The sequence below is a fragment of the Meles meles genome, chromosome 6, assembly GCF_922984935.1.
Source record: "Meles meles chromosome 6, mMelMel3.1 paternal haplotype, whole genome shotgun sequence".
Classification (NCBI taxonomy): domain Eukaryota; kingdom Metazoa; phylum Chordata; class Mammalia; order Carnivora; family Mustelidae; genus Meles; species Meles meles.
The window spans coordinates 49930396-49949716 of NC_060071.1; the positions used below are offsets into that span (position 1 = coordinate 49930396).

Here is a 19321-nt window from a genome sequence, read left to right on the forward strand (position 1 = left end):
TAACACAGTTAAAAAAAGATTTCTTCAGAGTGAAATATCTAGAATTTAAAATGCCAACGTGCTTAGGAAACTTCTAAAGCAGAGGAGACTGTGTAATTCTTTTCAGTTTATTTGGCCCTGTGATTCTTCTTCTGAGTAATACTATTTACCTTCTCAGGACACACCTTGAGAAACAATGGCTTAAAGGGGAAACGTTCATAATTGCTCTTTTGGCATTAATGGCCTTACTGAACACTTTTATTTATTTATTTATTTACTTACTTACTTATCATCTGACTTCGTCTACTGGTCAAAATGAGTTTCCTTCCTTGCTTCTTCCTTTAGTGGGGTTAATGCTAGTTCTCCTCCTTCTCCTCCAGAGAGTTCTTCCTAATTATCTCAGTCTCTCTGAACGGTGACACTTAGCACCAGAACTCTCATTAATTACAACTTAAGAACTCTCTAGTTATTGATATCTCCCTTTTCTTGGAACCATTTTGTTTACTCAAGTGAGTAGAGCTAGGGCTGTGTCTTATCTGTAGAATATAATATTTAGCTGCTTGAGAATACTGTGCATCTCCCCTGATGTGGATAATACTTATTTGCACAAGGCAGTATCTAGGCCTTGGATAAACCATCTATTAGTTATACCATCACAGAAAGCACTGAAAATGGCACTGTATTAGTTTCCTATTGCGGTTGTAAAAAAATTACCACAAACTTGGTGACTTGAAACAACACAAATAGTTCTCTAGGTCAGAATTCTGCATGGTGGCTTCACTGGGTTAAAATCAAGATGTCTGCAGGGTTGTATTCCTTCTGTGGGCGATAGGGAAGAATCCATTTCCTTGCCTTTTCTTGTCTTCTAGAAGCCTCTGCATTCCTATCATTGCTTATGGTTTCCACCTTTAAGGATCTCTGTGACAAATTAGGCTCACCTGGAGAATCTAGGCTACCTCCCTATTTTAAAGTCAGTTGATTTGCAACTTTAATTCCATCTCTAACCGTAATTCCCCTTTGCCATTTAATTTAACATATTCACAGATCTCAGGGATTGGGAAGTGGACCTCTTCAGGGAGTTATTATTCTGCTCACCACAGGCACCCTTGCCCAAAAGTCTAAACTGAGAGTTTGCATATAGGTGGTAGGGGGTATAGCAGCAAATGGGAAAAACATTTTGTAATAACCTAACTCTTTTCAAATACATAACTCTTCAAAAACAGATCACTGCTGCGTGATCTTTAGCAAGTCAGTGGAGTCTTAGTATCCACATTTCTGCTAAAATGAAAATTGCCATTCTCTGCTCTGCTTTTTAAATGAAATAATTACGTAAACAGGTTTAGCTTAGAGGATGACGAATGAGGCTCAAAAGTTCTTGATGAATCTTGATGAGGAGGGTGGGCGAAGTTCTCCGAATGACATCTGGAGATAGTTTGAGGGATTTCCAGAGGAAAAAAAGTGAAAAGCGCCTGCCCTTGAATGAAGTTGGAGGTTGAAAATTCTAGCAAAAGGAATCAAGTTACACCGAAGCTTCTGAAAGCTAGCTTTGAGGCAGAGGCACAGGTTTGTTTGTTTTTTTTTAAAAAAAAAAAGGCGAAGTGAAGAGGTTCCTTCGGAGACACCCAGGTGACAGTGACTATAGAACCAACGGGTCTTCGTAGGCAAAGGTTATGTTTTGAGAAATTCTGCCCCCACTTCGTTCAAGGCCGTATATACCGTAGCTGCACAACAATCACTTAATGAATTCAAAATGTGTTCAGGAAAAAACGGTAAGGTGTAGGTTCCACCGAGATTTGAACTCGGATCGCTGGATTCAGAGTCCAGAGTGCTAACCATTACACCATGGAACCACCACAAAAAACACAGCCGCCTTCAGCTGTCTAATTCTTAGAGAACCCCGCCCCTCTCGGCAAACCTACCACTCAGGCGGGACTGACGCGCTTCCCAGCACCCCATTTCCCCGCACGTCTGCCAGAGGAATGAGGGAAAGGCCATTGAGAGGATAGCAAGCAGCGGCTACGAGGCAGGAGTCCGGAGCTCAGCTTCCCCTCTAAACTTCTTGGAGGGGGCAGAATTTAAAGGCGGACTCCACGCTCCGGCGCACCGCCCTTCCAGGGCTCAGGGGCGGAGCGCCGCCTCCCGGAAGTACTTCCCCTTAGGGGCTGGGGCTGGCGGAAGTGTCGTAGGGGCAGGGAGGGGTTCTTTACCCGGTCCGGCAGCTGAAGCTCGGCTCTCGGGTTACCCTTGCAGCGACGCCCCCTGGTCCCACCGATACCACTACTGCTCCCGCCCCTTCGCTCCTCGGCCGCGCAATGGGCACCCGCGACGACGAGTACGACTATCTCTTCAAAGGTGAGGCCGTGGGCTCTCCCACTTTCCTCACCGAGTCCCGGTTCGGGGGCCCGGGACACTCCCGGGGGACCCGCGTGCGGGCTGCCCCTGCACTGAAGTCGGCCTTCCTCAGCCCTTCCTCTCTGGGCGATTTGTCTTGCCGTCTCGCAGCTTAGCTCTTCAACCCTCAGACAAGGAGTCCTCCCAACACGCCGGGCTCTTAGCGACCTGCCCTTAGGCCTTCGTTATCCTCAGCGCCCCTCACCCTGTGTCCTTCTCCCGGCGGGCTGCTTTCTCCCAAATCGGCTTCGTTTCCCGGGCTCTACGGCCCCTTGAAAGCAGCCGCCCCTCCCACCATCTATCTTTTCGGGTTTGGCGCCCCTCCCCCTCAGTGTACACCCTTCTCGGCTCGCCCCCCTTTCCAGAACCCCTCTGACCGGCCTTTCCTCTCGCTCACCTTTCCTTCGGCGCGGACTCCCACTACAGGTCTTTTTCTCGTCTGCCCCCCCCTTTCCCCTCGAACGAGCCTCTCCTCTGCGTCTCCTCACAGCTCCTCCCCTCAGACGGACGCCTCTCGAGCGGTCTCCTTCCATTCCCCGAGCCAGGCCCGGGTTAAAATCTGAGCCGGCCAGAGGTCCCCACCCCACCCGCCCCACAGGTCCCGTGGTCAGTAACCTTGCATTGCCCCCGGGATTGGTAGCTATTTCCTTGCCTTTCCTCCCCAAATAATTTAGAGCTCTCCCACGTCTCCTATGCGACCCCGAGGGTGGGGGGTAGGGCAGGAGGGATTGTCCATCACCCACGCGCGCACTTGTCGCAGTGACCCGGCAGACTGTTGTGACTTCCCATCTAGGCTTTTTTCCTCCTACCCTCCCCACCGAGCGGTAGCCAGCCCGGGAGAACTCTAGACTCAGCTAGGGAGAAGGGGTTGCGGATGGGTGGTGGCTGTTATCCTTGCCAGACCTGAAGGCCCAGTTCCTGAGCAGGAAAGGTTGTGCGTTGCACAAATACTAGCCTGCTTTATCACTATGGACTGGTTGCTTCCTGCTGCAACGCTGGGAGGATCCAATCTTTTGGTGTTTTTAGAACAGGAAGGGAAGAGTGCTAGTTAGCCACATACCTTTCCCAAAAGGTGGGGGCTAGGGGGAACTTGTGTGCTCTTTGGTGAAATGTAATATGTATTACAAGATAGGGAAACATGTAGTGCCCTTGGACAAAACACATTGGAGCGTGGGGAATGGATAGAAAGAATTGCCTGTTGGTTAGTCGGAAAGAATCCTGATAGTTTTTTTGTTTTTTAATAAAAAAATAAAGGGTATAGTTTTCAGTGGGAAAGAGTACGGTAAATGCTTTTTTTTTTTTTGGTTAAGTGAATGCATTCTTACTCAGATGCTTTCACTGCTCCTGAATTAGGGCAGCCATCAGTAGTATGCTGAACAAAGATCATTACCAGGGAGGAAGAAACCATTGCTATAAAAGCTTTACAGTGGAGGGTGGAGTTTAAGAGTGTTAAGCATGGTGATTCTGACCTTGTCATTGGGTGCGAAGAATGATTTACTAAAGGAAGCAGGAAGCATTGCTTTACCAATACTTTGCAAATCTTATCACCACTTAACTCCTCTGCGCCAGAATATTCTGTCATATAGGGTGAGTATATCCAGTGTTCACCTTCATTCCCCATAGTGCAAAATCATTTACAGAGAAGAGTACTTATGCATTTTATAAATACAAAAAGGAGAGGTGGGTTTGTTAGCATACTGTTTGCTGAAGGCCTCTGAGATCATGTGAAATTACTTAGGTGAGACCCTAGAGAGTCATTACTCTCTCTAACTCTAGAGAGTGGTTAGTCATTAAAAGTTTTATTTCTTAAAATGAGGTACAAAGCAGTAGGCCTTTGTAGCTACCTTTCATGTGATTAATTTAGAACAAGATAGACTAATAAGAATATGTCTCCTGTTTGGTTTGGAGCTTGACTGTTGTTTATGGAAACCATGTATTTTTTTCACTAAGAATATTAATTATCCTGAATTGGCTTAAGGGATTTTAACTTGGGATTAGACCATCCTGTTAACAGTGATTGAGAGCGCAGGGCTTTGGAATCACACAGGTCTGGATTCAAATTCAGGTCTTAAACTTGCGTTTTGACCTTTGAGCTTCCAATTTCTCATCTATAAAAAGGAAATAATACCTGTCTCTCAGAACTCTTACCAGAATTAAATGAGACTGGTTTTGAGGATTCAGTAAGTGATAATAATGTGAAAGTTACTGTGGTTCTTGTCAGCTTTTTGGAACCTTAAATCTTTAAGAGCATTTAAATATTATGAAAGAAACTTAAAAGTAGGAACTTTTAAAGTATTTTGTGTTTCCATGGGTTATGGTTTCATTTTGTTGTACATTTTGCTGTTTAAACATGGGATGTTTAAAAAATTCTGCTGAGAAGAATTTCCACTTTTTAAAAGCTCTTACAGGATATGAGTCACTTTTTTTTTTTTTAACTTTAGTGCTGATTATTTAGCCAATTTCTTATTTATACGATTATATTTTATTATTTTTTCATGAACATTTTGATACACATTTCATCGTTTATTGGTTAACCATTTTCTTACACTGGTTATAATCAGTATTTGATTCAGAGAGGGAAGCATTCATTATTGATACACTATATAGGCTTTTAAAAAAATCCCACCCTTTACAAATAATCAAGATTGGGGCTGTTGAAATTATGTATATGTTTTTTAATTTTTTATTAACATACAATGTTTTATTAGCCCCAGGGTATACGATTATATTTTAAAGCAGAGCAACAATAATTTTAAAGTGGTTTCATTCTACAGAGATTTATTCACCAACACGAGGTAGACCTTTCTACTTATAAGATTGCTTACTTTTTACACTTAATACTTGAGAGAACTGGAAGTTTGTAACTCTAAGCAGTTGAAAATGAAGGGATATTTTGATTAGCATAGGATGGAGTGGTCCAAATGGGAGTGTAATGTGGGGAGAGAGCATAACAGGTATTCTGTGTTACGTATTTGTTCTTGAACATTAATCTTTAGTTAAGCTCAATAGGAGACTCTTGGTGTACAAGGTGGAGAGGTTATTTTTTAAAACTTGACTTTTGTGGGGCACCTGGGTGGCTCAGTGGGTTAAGCCTCTGCCTTTGGCTCAGGTCATGATCTCAGGGTCTTGGGATCAAGCCCCACATTGGGCTCTCTGCTTAGCAGGGAACCTGCTTCCCCTCTCTCTGCCTGCTGCTCTGCCTACTTGTGATCTCATTCTCTTTGTCGAATGAATAAATAAAGTCTTTAAAAAAAAAAAACTTGACTTTTTGTTCTAAAAGCTTTATTTAATTCTACAATTACATATATACAATGTGGTGGCCCTTTGGTACACATAGTGAAGTAAGCATCAATCATAGTTGCTATTGGTGTTGTAGACACCAATTCAGAGTCACGTTTTTTGAAAATATCTGCATACATAGTCTACATCATTTTCTTTTCAGTCTAGCTGAAGGTCAATAGTAATTAACCGTCAGCTGATTGTCATTGGAAAAGATCTTAGGAGCTTTGCTGTCTTGCATCTTGGTAGTTTTCTTTCACAACTTTTCGTTGAGCAACTCACATTCTGCTGAATCTGGAAAAACTTGTCTAGGCTAAAGCCTTACTGACTTACTGAATGCATTTTATTTTCAAGACTTTTGGTGAGGTAAGACTATGAATATAGTTGAAAGAGTAGAAGAATCTCCTAAGTTTATTTGTAAAAATCAGTATGAAAATTACCAGTTATCCTTTCAGGTGATAACTTTTAGATCTGATGGACTGTGATTGATTTGTTGAATTAAATTTTAGTCCAGTACATTAGTTTGCAAGAAAGTATATAGAACTAAATGTGGTTGAAGAGGTAGAACTTCTTATTAAATAATGGATAATTTATATGTATATTTTGCTCTTATGGCATTTAGCCCAATATTTGATGCATAATAAAGCAGATTTAATATTAGGTATTAGAATGGTAGTTAAAGTTCAGGTGAGATTAACCAAGTGGTAATAAAATCATTAGGTTATTTTAGAAATACTGTAGATATTTAATATATAGATGCTGTTATTTATGTTTATATTATTATACATACTCTTCCTCCCCCTCCATACACTATATAGATGGATATAGTTATAAAATATTTAAAGTGGGAAGTTCTTTTAAGGTACTAGTTAAGGAAAACATTGGAAAATCATTGCAAATTATTTTCTTGAACTATAGGATGTGATCATATTTTTAAAGATCAATTATATATTGTCATCCTAATGAGGGAAAGTATTTTAATTAGAAATTGAGTCCCATGAACTTTTTTGGGAGGGGTTACTTTTTCAGTCACAGCCAGCCAGTAAATTCTCTTATGTTGCTTAGGTAATTTAATCCATTTTGGTATGTTTATTTTTTAGTGACCTTAAGTGTAACCCATCCTGTTTTGGTTTCTCATTTGGTAACTGGATAAAACCAGCTTTCCTTATTGTGCCATTTCTCAGTATCTTCTTGGCAGCACTGTTCTTACAGAACCAATATCTTCTGGTGTCATTCAAGATACAATCCTTTAACAAGTTGTTTGTCTTTTAATTCTGGCAACTCTGTCCATGTCTAGTTGAGATAATTATTTTATACTGTATAAAGCATTCATGAGTCTTGAATTATTTTCAGATAAGGGTGCTATTTTTTATAGTGTTAAAATTAATTGGTTACATGGAGGGGAAAAACACCTTCCCTGTCTTTATGCTGAGGTAGGGAGATAATGAGCATAATCATTAATTAACATGGGAGTCAGAAGGGAAAAACCAAAACTTGAAAGTGATAGAGTTTTTGTGGGAGGGAGAAGATGTTCTTTGAGTGTGTTATTTAATTTTCCAGAGGCATTGTCATTCTAGATGTCTTGCTTTTTGGTTTTAAACTGACTGGCTCCTGAATTACTGATATCTGAGTGACTATGAAGTAGACATGTTTTAACTTTTTGGTTTTTCCCTTCTTCCCGGTTCCCACCTGAAGTGAGGCTTTTACACTTCATTGCTAGTGTGGGTTTAGAAATGGTTCTCAAAGGGTTTCCTCAGCAGAGTAAACCTTGCACCAAGGGGCAGTGGTGTGTGTATCCTGTTAATAGGGTCAACTGTCACTGAAAATGGGATTTGACCTCACCGCCAGAAATATACTCCTTGGAAACTAACATAACCAACCATCCTAGAAAACTGGAAGTGCATTGTTTTGGTGTGTTACTTTGATAACCTTATCATCTTTCCTCTTATCCACGTTAAAGCATTTGCTATAGTATCTGTGTTTGTCACAGTATCTTTTTTTTTTTTTTTTTTTTTAGATTTTATTTATTTATTTGACAGAGAGAGATCACAAGTAGACAGAGGCAGGCAGAGAAAGAGAAGCAGGCTCGCTGCTGAGCAGAGAGCCCAATGTGGGACTCGATCCTAGGACCCTGAGATCATGACCTGAGCCGAAGGCAGCGGCTTAACCCACTGAGCCATCCAGGCACCCCTGTCACAGTACCTTTGACATCTCTAATTGACTATAGCTAGAAGTACCTGCTGTTTGTGCTGCATGGAGTTACTGCCACCTGGATGATTTCTTGCTGAGTCAGCTAATAGAGGAAGTCAGGAAGATATGCATTTGATAATAAACTCCATCCAAGACTGTCCAGAGGCCAGTTTATATCCTCTCTTGTGGCAAGGAAGGAATGCGTAATAGATTCTCTTTGCCCTCTGACCAGAGTGCTATGAGCTCTTAAGAATTTTTACCTCCCTCTCCCCTTACCACCAGATCATAATCATTTTTAATAAGGCATGGTCTTACTCCTTGGTGGTGTTCTCACGTTTGATTTTCTAGTCCTGTTGCCTAAATCAGTTAGCCAGTAAGAAAAACATTGAAATGCTGATAGCATTTTTTTTTCCCTTTGTAAAAAAATTTTTAGTTTATGTTCTATAATCCTGTGAACTCATTTTGTTCTTTAAATTCAGATAGAAATGCTTTAGAACAAGTTAACTGCCTGTTTTCCCATTATTTATGAAATTCTTAAGGATAACATTGCCTTGGGTGGAAAAAAAAAATCGTCATGTATTAGTAAATAAACTGCCTCCTGTAATAATCACAGGAAATAAATTCATCTAAACCAAACTTGTTTTTAAAAAAGTCTTAAGTCATAAGAGACAAACTATGTGCCCTCCTTGCTTTGGCCTTCACTTAGAGTAAGTCAGAATTATTAGCTTCCTAGGGCCCCTGTTAAACTTAATTGGGGTGTCTGTTTTTGTAGAGGTCTATATAGCTTCCTGCCCATCTGATAAATGCAACTATGAAAAGGTCATCATAGTGTCTGTGATCTGGATGGCAAAGTTTATAAATGTGATGCCTCATACGGTAAATATGTTTCATTTTGCCAAGGTGTGAGTCCTGAGGTCACACCCAGTCTTTGATGAAACTAAGAACATTTTCACTGTTTCCTTCTTCTCTAACTCACTAACATCCTTTATTGCTTTCCTGTGTGATACGATACACTTTAATATCACAAATTGTTTATTTGGTATCTTTCATGTTATTACCTTCTGTGGTGGTAAGGTTGGTACAGCATTGACAGTAATTAGTGCCTAGCGGACCTGTAGTTAAAATTGCAGGTGTAAGACAGGATACTGTATTTGTGCTAAGCAGATGATGTGTGGAAGTTATTATGTAGGTAGACATAGTTTAAAAAGAATAAATTGACTTTATCGATTGGTAACAGGTGAAGAACATGGACTCTTCGCCTCTCCTCTACCCCCATACCTTTTAAAAAATCAGATGCTCTGTCTTTTTTGCTTTAAAACATGGTGGTATTCTGAACAGTATCTGCCTCATTCATCTGACATTAAGTGCCTTTTTTTTTTTTTTTTTTTCAGTTGTCCTTATTGGAGATTCTGGTGTTGGGAAGAGTAATCTCTTATCTCGATTTACTCGAAATGAATTTAATCTTGAAAGTAAGAGCACCATTGGAGTAGAGTTTGCAACAAGAAGCATCCAGGTTGATGGGAAAACCATAAAGGCACAGATATGGGACACGGCAGGGCAGGAGCGATACCGAGCTATAACATCAGCGTAAGTCTCATAGTCTTTAAGTTCTGAGAAATAGACTGCCATCAATTGAATTAGCTGATTTTTGGTATTGGAAAAAGTACTTTTTTCCCTTGTAAGAATTCCAGTATTAGGATTTTGAAATGTATTTATAAAATGTGTTTTTAAAAATATATAATCCAGGGCTCCTGGGTGGCTCTGTTGGTTAAGCTGGTGCCTTTGGCTCAGGTTGTGATCTCATGGTGCTGGAATCGAGTCCTGTATCGGGCTGTCTACTCAGCAGGGAGCCTGCTTCTCTCTCTCTCTCTCTGCCTGCCTCTCTGCCTACTTGTGATCTCTCTCTGTCAAATAAATAAAATCTTAAAATATATATATATATAAATTCATATATTTAGTTCTTTCTGGTGTTCTTTTCCATTGTATGGTTGTTTTCTAATAGGTAAATACCTGTTTCTGTTTTCAGATACTATCGTGGAGCTGTAGGTGCCTTATTGGTGTATGACATTGCTAAACATCTCACATATGAAAATGTAGAACGATGGCTGAAAGAACTGAGAGATCATGCTGATAGCAACATTGTTATCATGCTTGTGGGCAATAAGAGTGATTTGCGTCATCTCAGGGCAGTTCCTACAGATGAAGCAAGAGCTTTTGCAGGTTAGTGATACGAATTGCATGGTATTACAGAGATTCTGTATTTTTTACTCTTAACATCTTGCAGTTTTGATAGTTTTCCACTAACTGTAATCACTTACAATAGTTTCAGAAAGGTAAACATGAATGCTCAGCAAGGATTGTTGTTCTGAACGTTTGTGATGACTTTCTCTTTTGCTTAACTTTGAGTTATAACACTGTAGTTTTTGCTGCCAAAAGTTGAATATAAATCCTACTTTCTTTCCTTTTGAAGGGGTAGATGACATCTATCAGTTGATTTTGTGCTTCCTGTCTATTTCTCTGTTATGTCTGTGTAAGGCTGCTCTGTGTGGGTCTGAAAGGTACTGGCCCAGGGAGTGTTAACAACCCACAGGGAATGTGGCTGCTAGGAGTTGAAAACTTTTTGGCTTAGTAGAGGACCTGCCTATCTCTTTTGTTCTGGTAGGGGTAGCCTATCAGAAGGCAGGATTGTGTATTCTTGGCGAGTGAAAGTTGTGACTATGTGCTAGTGATTTGATGTGAATAAGGTTTTTATAATAGTTTTTTAGTTTTCCAGGCAAGAAACTTCATTTAAAAAAAATAGAGTTCTAAGTGAATAACACCTACCTATCCATGTTCATATAACTCTGTGGTTTGTTGGGGGAGAAGGACAATAATAGATGGAAATAACTGAGTATTTGATAAGTTTATTATATTTTGAGTAATGTCATTTATTGCTATTCATTGGTAGTATGTAGCTGTAATAAGTATTTCTTAATTAAGAAGCCAGTGAAAATTTCTCGCTATTCTTTGATGCCTTTACTGCTGAAGAAGTTGGGGAGACCTTAATTTTTAGAAAGTTTGTATTTTCCTTTTGAAGCCTTGAATATATTACATCTCTTGTGTAAAATTTGACAAGACTGAAGTTTTTATCTCCCCCTCCCCCCAGAAAAGAATGGTTTGTCATTCATTGAGACTTCCGCCTTAGACTCTACAAATGTAGAAGCTGCTTTTCAGACAATTCTGACAGGTAAGACTTGAATTTTTAGATTATACTAGTGAAAATTTGAAGTTTTGGCAATGTAATTTAAACAAATTAAGAAACAACTATATATATCACACTGAGAGTTCCTATCATTTGAGAGCTGCTTTAGCAAGAGCTGTTAAACGAGGACCAAATTAGTTAACAACCCTTGCTTGCTAGACTTTAATCATCCTCATTTATCTGGTTTATATTGGGAAAAGTACTTTGAAAATAATTTCCTCGCTTCTATTATTACTTAATCCAGGTATTCCATACTTTGTGGTAATGCTTAAAGGCACTTTCATAAGATAAATATTGAAATCCTGGCTATGGAAAGATATAAATGCCCTTTGAAATTCAGTAAAGAAAAGGCTTGCTTTGTTCTGATACGTTATAGTAGCAGCTAGAGAAAAACACATTTTTAAAAAAACTTAAGTGAAAAAAGTAAAATTCTCCTGTGATATGTTGTAGAAGCACAGTGTCACCTGTGGAGAGAATCAGCAAGTGATTGCAGATGGAAAAGTTTAAATAAGTAGTGAGAAAAGAACAAAGTTCATGCTGTTTTAAAATGTAGTTGTGCAGATCAGGTCAATCTTGAATTACTCGATTGTATTTGTATTGACTCACTTTTACTCTGACTTTACTAGAATGACCAACTTATCAGCAAATCATAATCCTCTAGTAAGTAGTTTTCTGGGTTGTTTTAAAGTATTGTAAAATTATATATTATTTTTAAGAACTCTGTAAATAATAGAGTATAGGATTGCTATATAGCATAGTCTGATGTGTTCTAACAAGTCCGTATGGAGAAATGGTTAAATGAGTTTCCAATTCTAATGTAACAAGATTTTAATGTATTCTTTGTATGCAGCACTTATATTAGAGGTGAATGGGTTTTAATTTTTAATTTTAAAACTTTTTTTGGGTGGAGAGAGCGAGCACAAGGTGGGAGGGCAGAGGGAGAGCGAGAGAGAGAGAGAGAATCTTAAGCAGGCTCCACAAGAGCCAGACTCTTAACTGAGTACAAAGGTGCCCCAATTTTTTAATCTTAATTTTTCTAAGTTTTTATTTAAATTCCAGTCAGTTAACGTACAGGTAATATTAGTTTCAGGTGTAGAATTTAGTGATTCACAGATTTTAACTTTTAAATGTCTTATTTTATACTGGAAGTAGGTAGAGAATAAAGCCTAGAATTTAAGAGCAGTAGGTAGGTAGGTAAGTAGAGAATAAAGCCTAGAATTAAGAATTTAGGACTCTGAGGGGAGGGGGCCAAAAAAAAAAAGAATTTAGGACTCTGAGATCATGACCTGAGCGGAAGGCAGAGGCATTAACCCACTGAGCCACCCAGGCATCCCCTTGTTGAGATATTTCTATGTCCCATCAGATCTCCTCTGTAATGTTGCCCATTCTGATCTCCATTTCTAGACTGTTCTGATACTAAGTGAAGATGAGACTATCTGCAGTTAAACTATTTTATGTACCAGTTTGTAACATTGAACTTAATGATCGCTCAAACATGAACTAACTAATCAATAAGTATGATATATACTTCACATTAAACTGTTCTGTCCTTAAAGATGAAGAACATTTAAGTGCCTGGAAGGCTCTGCCTTCAGCTAAGCTCATGATCCCAGGGTCCTGAGATTGAGCCCCACATTGGGCTCCCTGCTTAGTGGGGAGCCTGCTTCTTCCTCTCTCTCTGCCATTCCCCCTGCTTGTGCTCTTTGGCTCTCTCTCTGTCTGTCAAATAAATAAAATCTCTTTAAAAAAAGATGAATACTTGGCTATTTTTCTTAAAATTCACTCTAGATTTAACAAGACTAGCTTCACTTCTTACCGTTTCTCCTTTCTATATTCACTACTTTCTCAGCTTACTCCACAAATCTCAGTGGTGTCCTGTGGGATCAGCTGCTATTGCATAGGGCAGTCAACCTCTGTTCTTTTGCATGTGCTAGGATGTTTGTTCTAAACTTTTCTTCTCTTTATACCAGTAGGAGTATTAATACTTAGAAAAAACAGGGAGGAATGCGGCATCTGGGTAGTACAGTTGGTTTAGCGTCTGACTCTTAGTTTAGGCTTATGTCCCGATTTTGGGGTGATGGGATCTAACATGTCATCAGGCTCTGTGATCAGTGCAGAGTCTGCTTGGATTTCTCTCTCCCTCTCCCTCTGCCCCACCCCTGCCAAAATAAATAAATCTTTTTTTTTTTTTTTTAAAGGGTAAAAGAAATGGGGAGGACAAAAAAACAGAAAAGACAACAGTAATCTCATTAGGTTTAATTCTACCTTGAATGTTGACAGTGTTAAGAGAGCATTTACATTGTATTTGCTGTTGCTGGAAGAAAAAACAGGTTTTTCATTTTTTAAGGTGGAAAATTATGTGTGGAAAATTTATCTACATTATTATTCCAAAGATAATTGTGTTGCTTGTTTAGAATAGACCTGTGGCATTTTTAACATCCGTGAATTTGCTGGTAACCCCGTGACAAATTTGCTGATATTTTTAGAGGTAGTTAGCTAATACTTGAGTTGAGCCTGCTAGACTGCCTAGACTTTACATTGCTGTGCAGTTTTGTTTTCTTTCATCCTCAGGTTTGTTAAGGGATGTTTTTAACCCATACTGCCATGCTCTTATTTTTTCTTTTAACTTTGAGTTTTGGCAGTGATGCCGTGTACTGTTTTTTTTCTTGTACCGTTTGAGAGTGGCAGACATATTGCCTCTTGCACCTAAGTACTTTTCAGTGCATATTTTTTAAAAACAAGGATGTCCTCTTTCATAACCATAGTGCAGTTATCAAAAATCAGAGTTAGATTGTAGTCCATATCAATGTTTAGCTACAGACCTGTGCACATCTTTCCAGTTGTTCGAATTATGTCCTTATTAGCAGAAGAAATTCTGAGATCAAATCACACATTGCATTCAGCTCTCCTACCTCTTCATCTCCTATAATCGGGAACAGATCCTTAGTCTTTAGTTTATTGACATCTTTTGAAGGGTACAGGTCATTTATTTTGTAGTGTCCCGCCTTTGGGTTTGTCTCATGTTTCCTCATGATTAAATTCAGATTATTGCAGTTTCCGCAAGAACACGACAAAAGTGATTTCAGTGCATCTCATCAGGAGGTCATGATACTGGGTTGTTGCATTCATTTACTGGTGATGTTAACTCTGATCACTTGGTTAAAGTGGTACCTGTAAGGTTTCTCCACATAATAAGCCCAAGTCATCTTTTTAGTTATGAAGTCTGAATTCTTAATTTTATGATTAAAATAGTGAGAATAATTTAATTAGGTGTAGGATTTTTTTTTTAATGATTTTTTCTTTATTTGACAGATCACAAGTAGGCAGAGAGGCAGGCAGTGAGAGAATGGGGGAAGGAGGCTCCCTGCTGAGCAGAGAGCCCAATGCTTGATCCCAGGACTCTGGGATCACAATCTGAGCTGAAGGCAGAGTCTTTTTTTTTTTTTTTTTTTTTTAATAAAGACTTTATTTATTTATTTGACAGAGAGAGATCACAAGTAGGCAGAGAGGCAGGCAGAGAGAGAGAGGAGGAAGCAGGCTCCCTGACGAGCGAGAGCCAGATGCGGGACTGGATCCCAGGACCCTGAGATCATGACCTGAGCTGAAGGCAGAGGCTTAACCCACTGAACCACCCAGGCACCCCCTTTTTTTCTTTCTTTCTTTCTTTCTTTCTTTTTTTTTTTTTAAATGTAGGCACTATGCCTAGCATGGAGTTCAGTGTGGGGGTTGAACTCATGACACTGAGATCAAGACCTGAGCTGAAATCAGGAGTCATGCTTAACCAACTGAGCCATCCAGGTGCCCCTAGGTGTAGTACTTTTATTCTTGGCATGTGGCAGTCTTTCAGATTTGTGTCAGTATATCAGTCAGAGCATTTTTTTGATGTTCAAGAAATTTATGGTGAGCAGTGGGTTTGAAGAAGGCCTAACATATTCTGACCTAGGCTGTAGTGGAATAACTCGGGTTTTTGTTATTTTCACAATTTTTTGAGAGCCCAGGGAATTTTAGCTCTTTTTTATTTCCCAATTTGGAACAATTGCATTTAACTTCCTTAGAGTGTACTTTGTAACTTGCTTCATACTTTCATTAGAGTAGAAATAGGCATATGTCTTTTTAATTGAATTTTACCAGGTTCTATTTAAAACTATCTTCTATTAATATTTTAACTTACTACTTAGATTTATAAGAGATTCTAACATAGGAGTGACACAGAAGAATTCCTTTTCTTTTTAACCTTGCCTAGCCTTTGGACATCTTGAAAAGGGGATGTACTGGAATTGTACCACATACATTTGGTTCTGAGGGAGAGCATGCCCTTGAAAAAAGAAAATATTTGCATCTGGTTGAGTACTTTATTAGTCCTGTTTCTCTTCCCCCACTTAAATAACCTCTAATCAGATACCAGCTAGAAGCTACCTGCTTCCTATTTTCTTCACAAAGCTGTTTTTTTTCTTTTAAGAGACACACCCAGCCACAGGAGATGTTAAATAAATTACTTGAGTAGCTTCTTAGTGCCCATTCTACTTGAAGAAAAGTTTTTATTTTTTTTGATCAGTGCTTTCCTATTTTCCTTATTGCTTTGGTATTTTCATTAGCGGATCTCTTTGGTGACGGAGAAATGTCGCAGTAATCCATTTCTACAAAATAGTGTGCAGTACTTGCAGACCAGTTATACAATACTGCTCAAATTTCTTGCTTTGTAATGGGATCTCTTTAATATTTAACTTTCTGTTCTCTGAGAACTCTGCCTTTTGTTCTGTTACAGTATTTGCTTTTCATGTAAGAGCCTACAAAATATTTTTTGTTTTGGTTTCCCTAACTTGAATCTACAAAACAACTTGTAAAGAAGTTAAAATTTGTAGAGGGTCACATTTAATCATTTGCACTTTTAAAGACAAGCCATCCAGTTTGGGAATAGAGAACATTAAAGAATGAACAGTAGAGTTTTACATTAAGTTGTTAATTGTTTTTATTCTTTAGCCACTAGCCTGACTGAATGAGTGTCTTTTCCTACCCTTGACGCACTCTCCCAGTTCCATCTTTTTGTGATAAAAAGAATCTAAATGAAGACTACATATCCTTTTTTTTTTTTTAATTCAATCAGTAGGCTTTCTTTATTGTTTTTCCCTTGATACTTCTTCAGCTTTGAGAAGTAGTGTCAGTCTTCTCAAACAAATTTAGCCACCCTCCCCACTCCCCAAAAAAGTAAGAAAAGGTACATTATAGCTGTCAGTGTTTTTGCTAGTTTACACATCAGTTGACTACAGCTTGCTGTTGTTCAACTTTAGGGAAATTAGTTCTTAATTTGGAGAAAATGTTTTCATTTAACACATTTATTTCTCTTTAACTTTTTGTAGTGGAAAGTTTCCAGCATACCAAAAGGAGGACAGTATCCTAAACTCCCATGTAGCCACCAACAACCATCAGTTCATGACCAGTGTTTTGTTCCACCTGTCCCTTTTTTTTTTTTTTTTTTTTGAAACAAATGGCAGATATTACATCATTTAATTGTTAAACATTTCATGATGGGGGCGCCTGGGTGGCTCAGTGGGTTAAAGCCTCTGCCTTCGGCTCAGGTCATGATCTCAGGGTCCTGGGATCGAGCCCCGCATCGGGCTCTCTGCTCCGCGGGGAGCCTGCTTCCTCCTCTCTCTCAGCCTGCTCTCTGCCTAGTTGTGATTTCTCTCTGTCAAATAAATAAAATATTAAAAAAAAAAAAAAAAAAAAACATTTCATGATGTATAGCTAAACGATTAGGGCGTAAACCCATAACAACAAAATCATTAAAAAATTGGCAGTAATTTCTTACTTACTATCCACACGGTATTAAAATTTTCTGTCTCAATTTTTTTTTTAACAGTCAAATTAGAATCCAATCCAAGTGATGTTACTACATTGCAGTTGGTTGACATGTTCTTAGAGCACTTTGAAAATACAGTTCTACTTCCTCTTTCTTACCCTGTAACTTTCTATTTTTAAAATTTTCAAGTATTATCGAAATAATGTTGTACCCTTCTAGAATCATCACTTTACCACATTTGATCTATTTCTATGTGTGTGTATACTTTTTTCCCTTTTGCTCAGTCTTTAGAAAATAAATTGTAGACATTGTGTCACTTTTTACAAGTTAATATTGAAGCATTTTATCTCCTAAGTACAAGGTATTCTGCATAATCACAATACCATATATCATATTTAAGAAATTTGTGTGTGTATAGTATTAGCTAATGTGCAGTTCATATTCCTGTTTCTCCAGGTATACTACTGATTCTTTTATAGATTTGGTTTTTACATTTTAAATGTCATTTCGGCCAAAGGTCGCACATTGATGGAATTGTTTTATATCTGGGGTATTATTAAATAGAGTAGCTATTGGGCACAAGTTATTGAGTACTTGAAATATGGCTAGTGGACTGAGGAATTAGATTTCAAATTTAAGTATGTGACTGCCATATTGGACACTACAGATGTAGAACATTTGCCTCCATCTTTTAAATGCATTTTTATAACAATAAAATTTTTGAAGACTCTTGGCCAGTTTTTCTGTAGGTTGTCCCTCAATCTGGATTTGTCTAATTGTTTTATTAGGATAAATTAATTTTAATTATTTTTGGCAAGAATACAATACATTGATGTCCTTCATAGGAATACACTGTGTCTTTCATAGTACATCATAATAGGAGGCACAGCATGTCAATTTGTCTCAGTTTTAGAATTCTCTTACCTTTTGAGGTGGTTTTTTTGTTTTGTTTTGAGGAGAACTAGGAGACTAAAAGATAAACAAGATACCACCTCTGTTTGTAAGGAGTTTATAATTTAGTCAGAGGGAAATACTTTCAGTCAGTGAAATAAAGGACCAAATAAAATGAGTTAATAAAGATACGTGGTGTAGAGGAAATTAATAACATTTATTAGACCAACTAGTTACTTACCATACCCCTACTATATGGCATATCCTGGAGAAAAAGACCTGAATAAGGTTGATAAAGTGCTTGTCTTTACAGAGTTTAATGTCTAGGGGAAAAGGTAGACAGTTTTTTTTTTTTACAGTTAGTTTTGGTAAGTGTCATAAAATCTTAAGTTCCTGGTTAATAATTATTTCATTAAAATTTAACTTTAGTAGTTCAGGAGGCATTGATAGACGTTATCTTTCCCTCCCTTTTTAAGAATCCTTTGGGATTTTGGCAAATTTATGAAGTTACGCTCTTCCCTGTACAGACATGAAATATACTAATGTATCTCATAGTGCAGATTTTTATTTTTCTGTTGTACAGTATCAATGTATGCAGGGATTTTTGATAAGGATTAGACTGAAAATACTCTCATGGTATAATTTTTATTTTTCTCATAGCTTAATTTAGATCTAATCTCATAAACTGTAATGTCTTTGAACCAGTTTATTTAATTGACTGGTGAACCTTTCCTTCTGAAATGGAAAACCTTTTTTTCCTCTTCTTACCGTTACTCTAATCAATGGCTGTTTGAAAATAAAACTTTATATTTATACATACTTTGTCCAAGTTTATTTGCAGTCATTTTTGCAAATCTGTTTTCTACTTCTGTGTACTTTTGTATCTGCTACTAATCAGTCTATTCATAGTGAGTATTGCGGGTTTTTTTTTCCAGAGATATACCGCATTGTTTCCCAGAAGCAAATGTCAGACAGACGTGAAAATGACATGTCTCCAAGCAACAATGTGGTTCCTATTCATGTTCCACCAACCACTGAAAACAAGCCAAAGGTGCAGTGCTGTCAGAACATATAAGGCATTTCTCTTCTCCCCTAGAAGGCTGTGTATAGTCCATTTCCCAGGTCTGAGATTTAAATATATTTGTAATTCTTGTGGTCACTTTGTGTTTTATTACTTCCTCATACTTATAAATTTTCTCATGTCTTAAGTCTTTTGATTTTAGCTTTATAAAATCATCCACTTGTCCCGAACGACTGCAGCTTTTTTTCATGCTATGGCTTCACTAGCCTTAGTTTAATAAACTGAATGTTTGGATTCCTCAGTTATTGTTTACTTTTCATCATGGAAGCCTGTCACTCTAGGACATATTAGAACTTGATCACTTGAAGCTCAGACCTATTGGTCTTGATCAAACTAAGAAGACTTTAGAAGAAATAAGCTATCATTTTGCCACAGAGCAGCTTATAATGAGCAGCTTATAATTCATACACTCTTCTCTCAATGCAGTGTATATTTCCACAAATCTAAGAATTGCCCTATAAACAGCAGG

At 38.2% G+C, this 19321-nt stretch overlaps 1 protein-coding gene and 1 non-coding gene across 2 annotated transcripts; one reads left to right on the plus strand and one right to left on the minus strand.

Moving 5' to 3' along the window:
- Positions 1–1757: 1757 nt before the first annotated feature.
- On the minus strand, positions 1758–1829 carry TRNAQ-CUG. Its single transcript has one exon. It is a non-coding gene; the product is annotated as a tRNA-Gln (tRNA).
- A 328-nt stretch (positions 1830–2157) lies between these two features.
- Positions 2158–18930, plus strand: RAB11A (RAB11A, member RAS oncogene family). The gene is made up of 5 exons (XM_046007988.1): positions 2158–2331; positions 9231–9426; positions 9866–10059; positions 10985–11065; positions 18707–18930. The coding sequence occupies exons 1-5, from the start codon at positions 2292–2294 to the stop codon at positions 18844–18846; spliced, it is 651 nt and encodes a 216-aa protein (XP_045863944.1). The 5' UTR covers positions 2158–2291; the 3' UTR covers positions 18847–18930.
- The last annotated feature ends 391 nt before the right edge of the window (positions 18931–19321 follow it).

What these genes read in the sequence shown, in the direction of transcription:
- RAB11A (XM_046007988.1), top strand. Translation starts at nt 2,292, where the DNA reads ATGGGCACCCGCGACGACGAGTACGACTATCTCTTCAAAG. An exon ending in TACCGAGCTATAACATCAGC is followed by an intron (nt 9,427 to 9,865) that starts GTAAGTCTCATA and finishes TTCTGTTTTCAG; the next exon opens with ATACTATCGTGGAGCTGTAG. An exon ending in TTTTCAGACAATTCTGACAG is followed by an intron (nt 11,066 to 18,706) that starts GTAAGACTTGAA and finishes TTTTTTTTCCAG; the next exon opens with AGATATACCGCATTGTTTCC.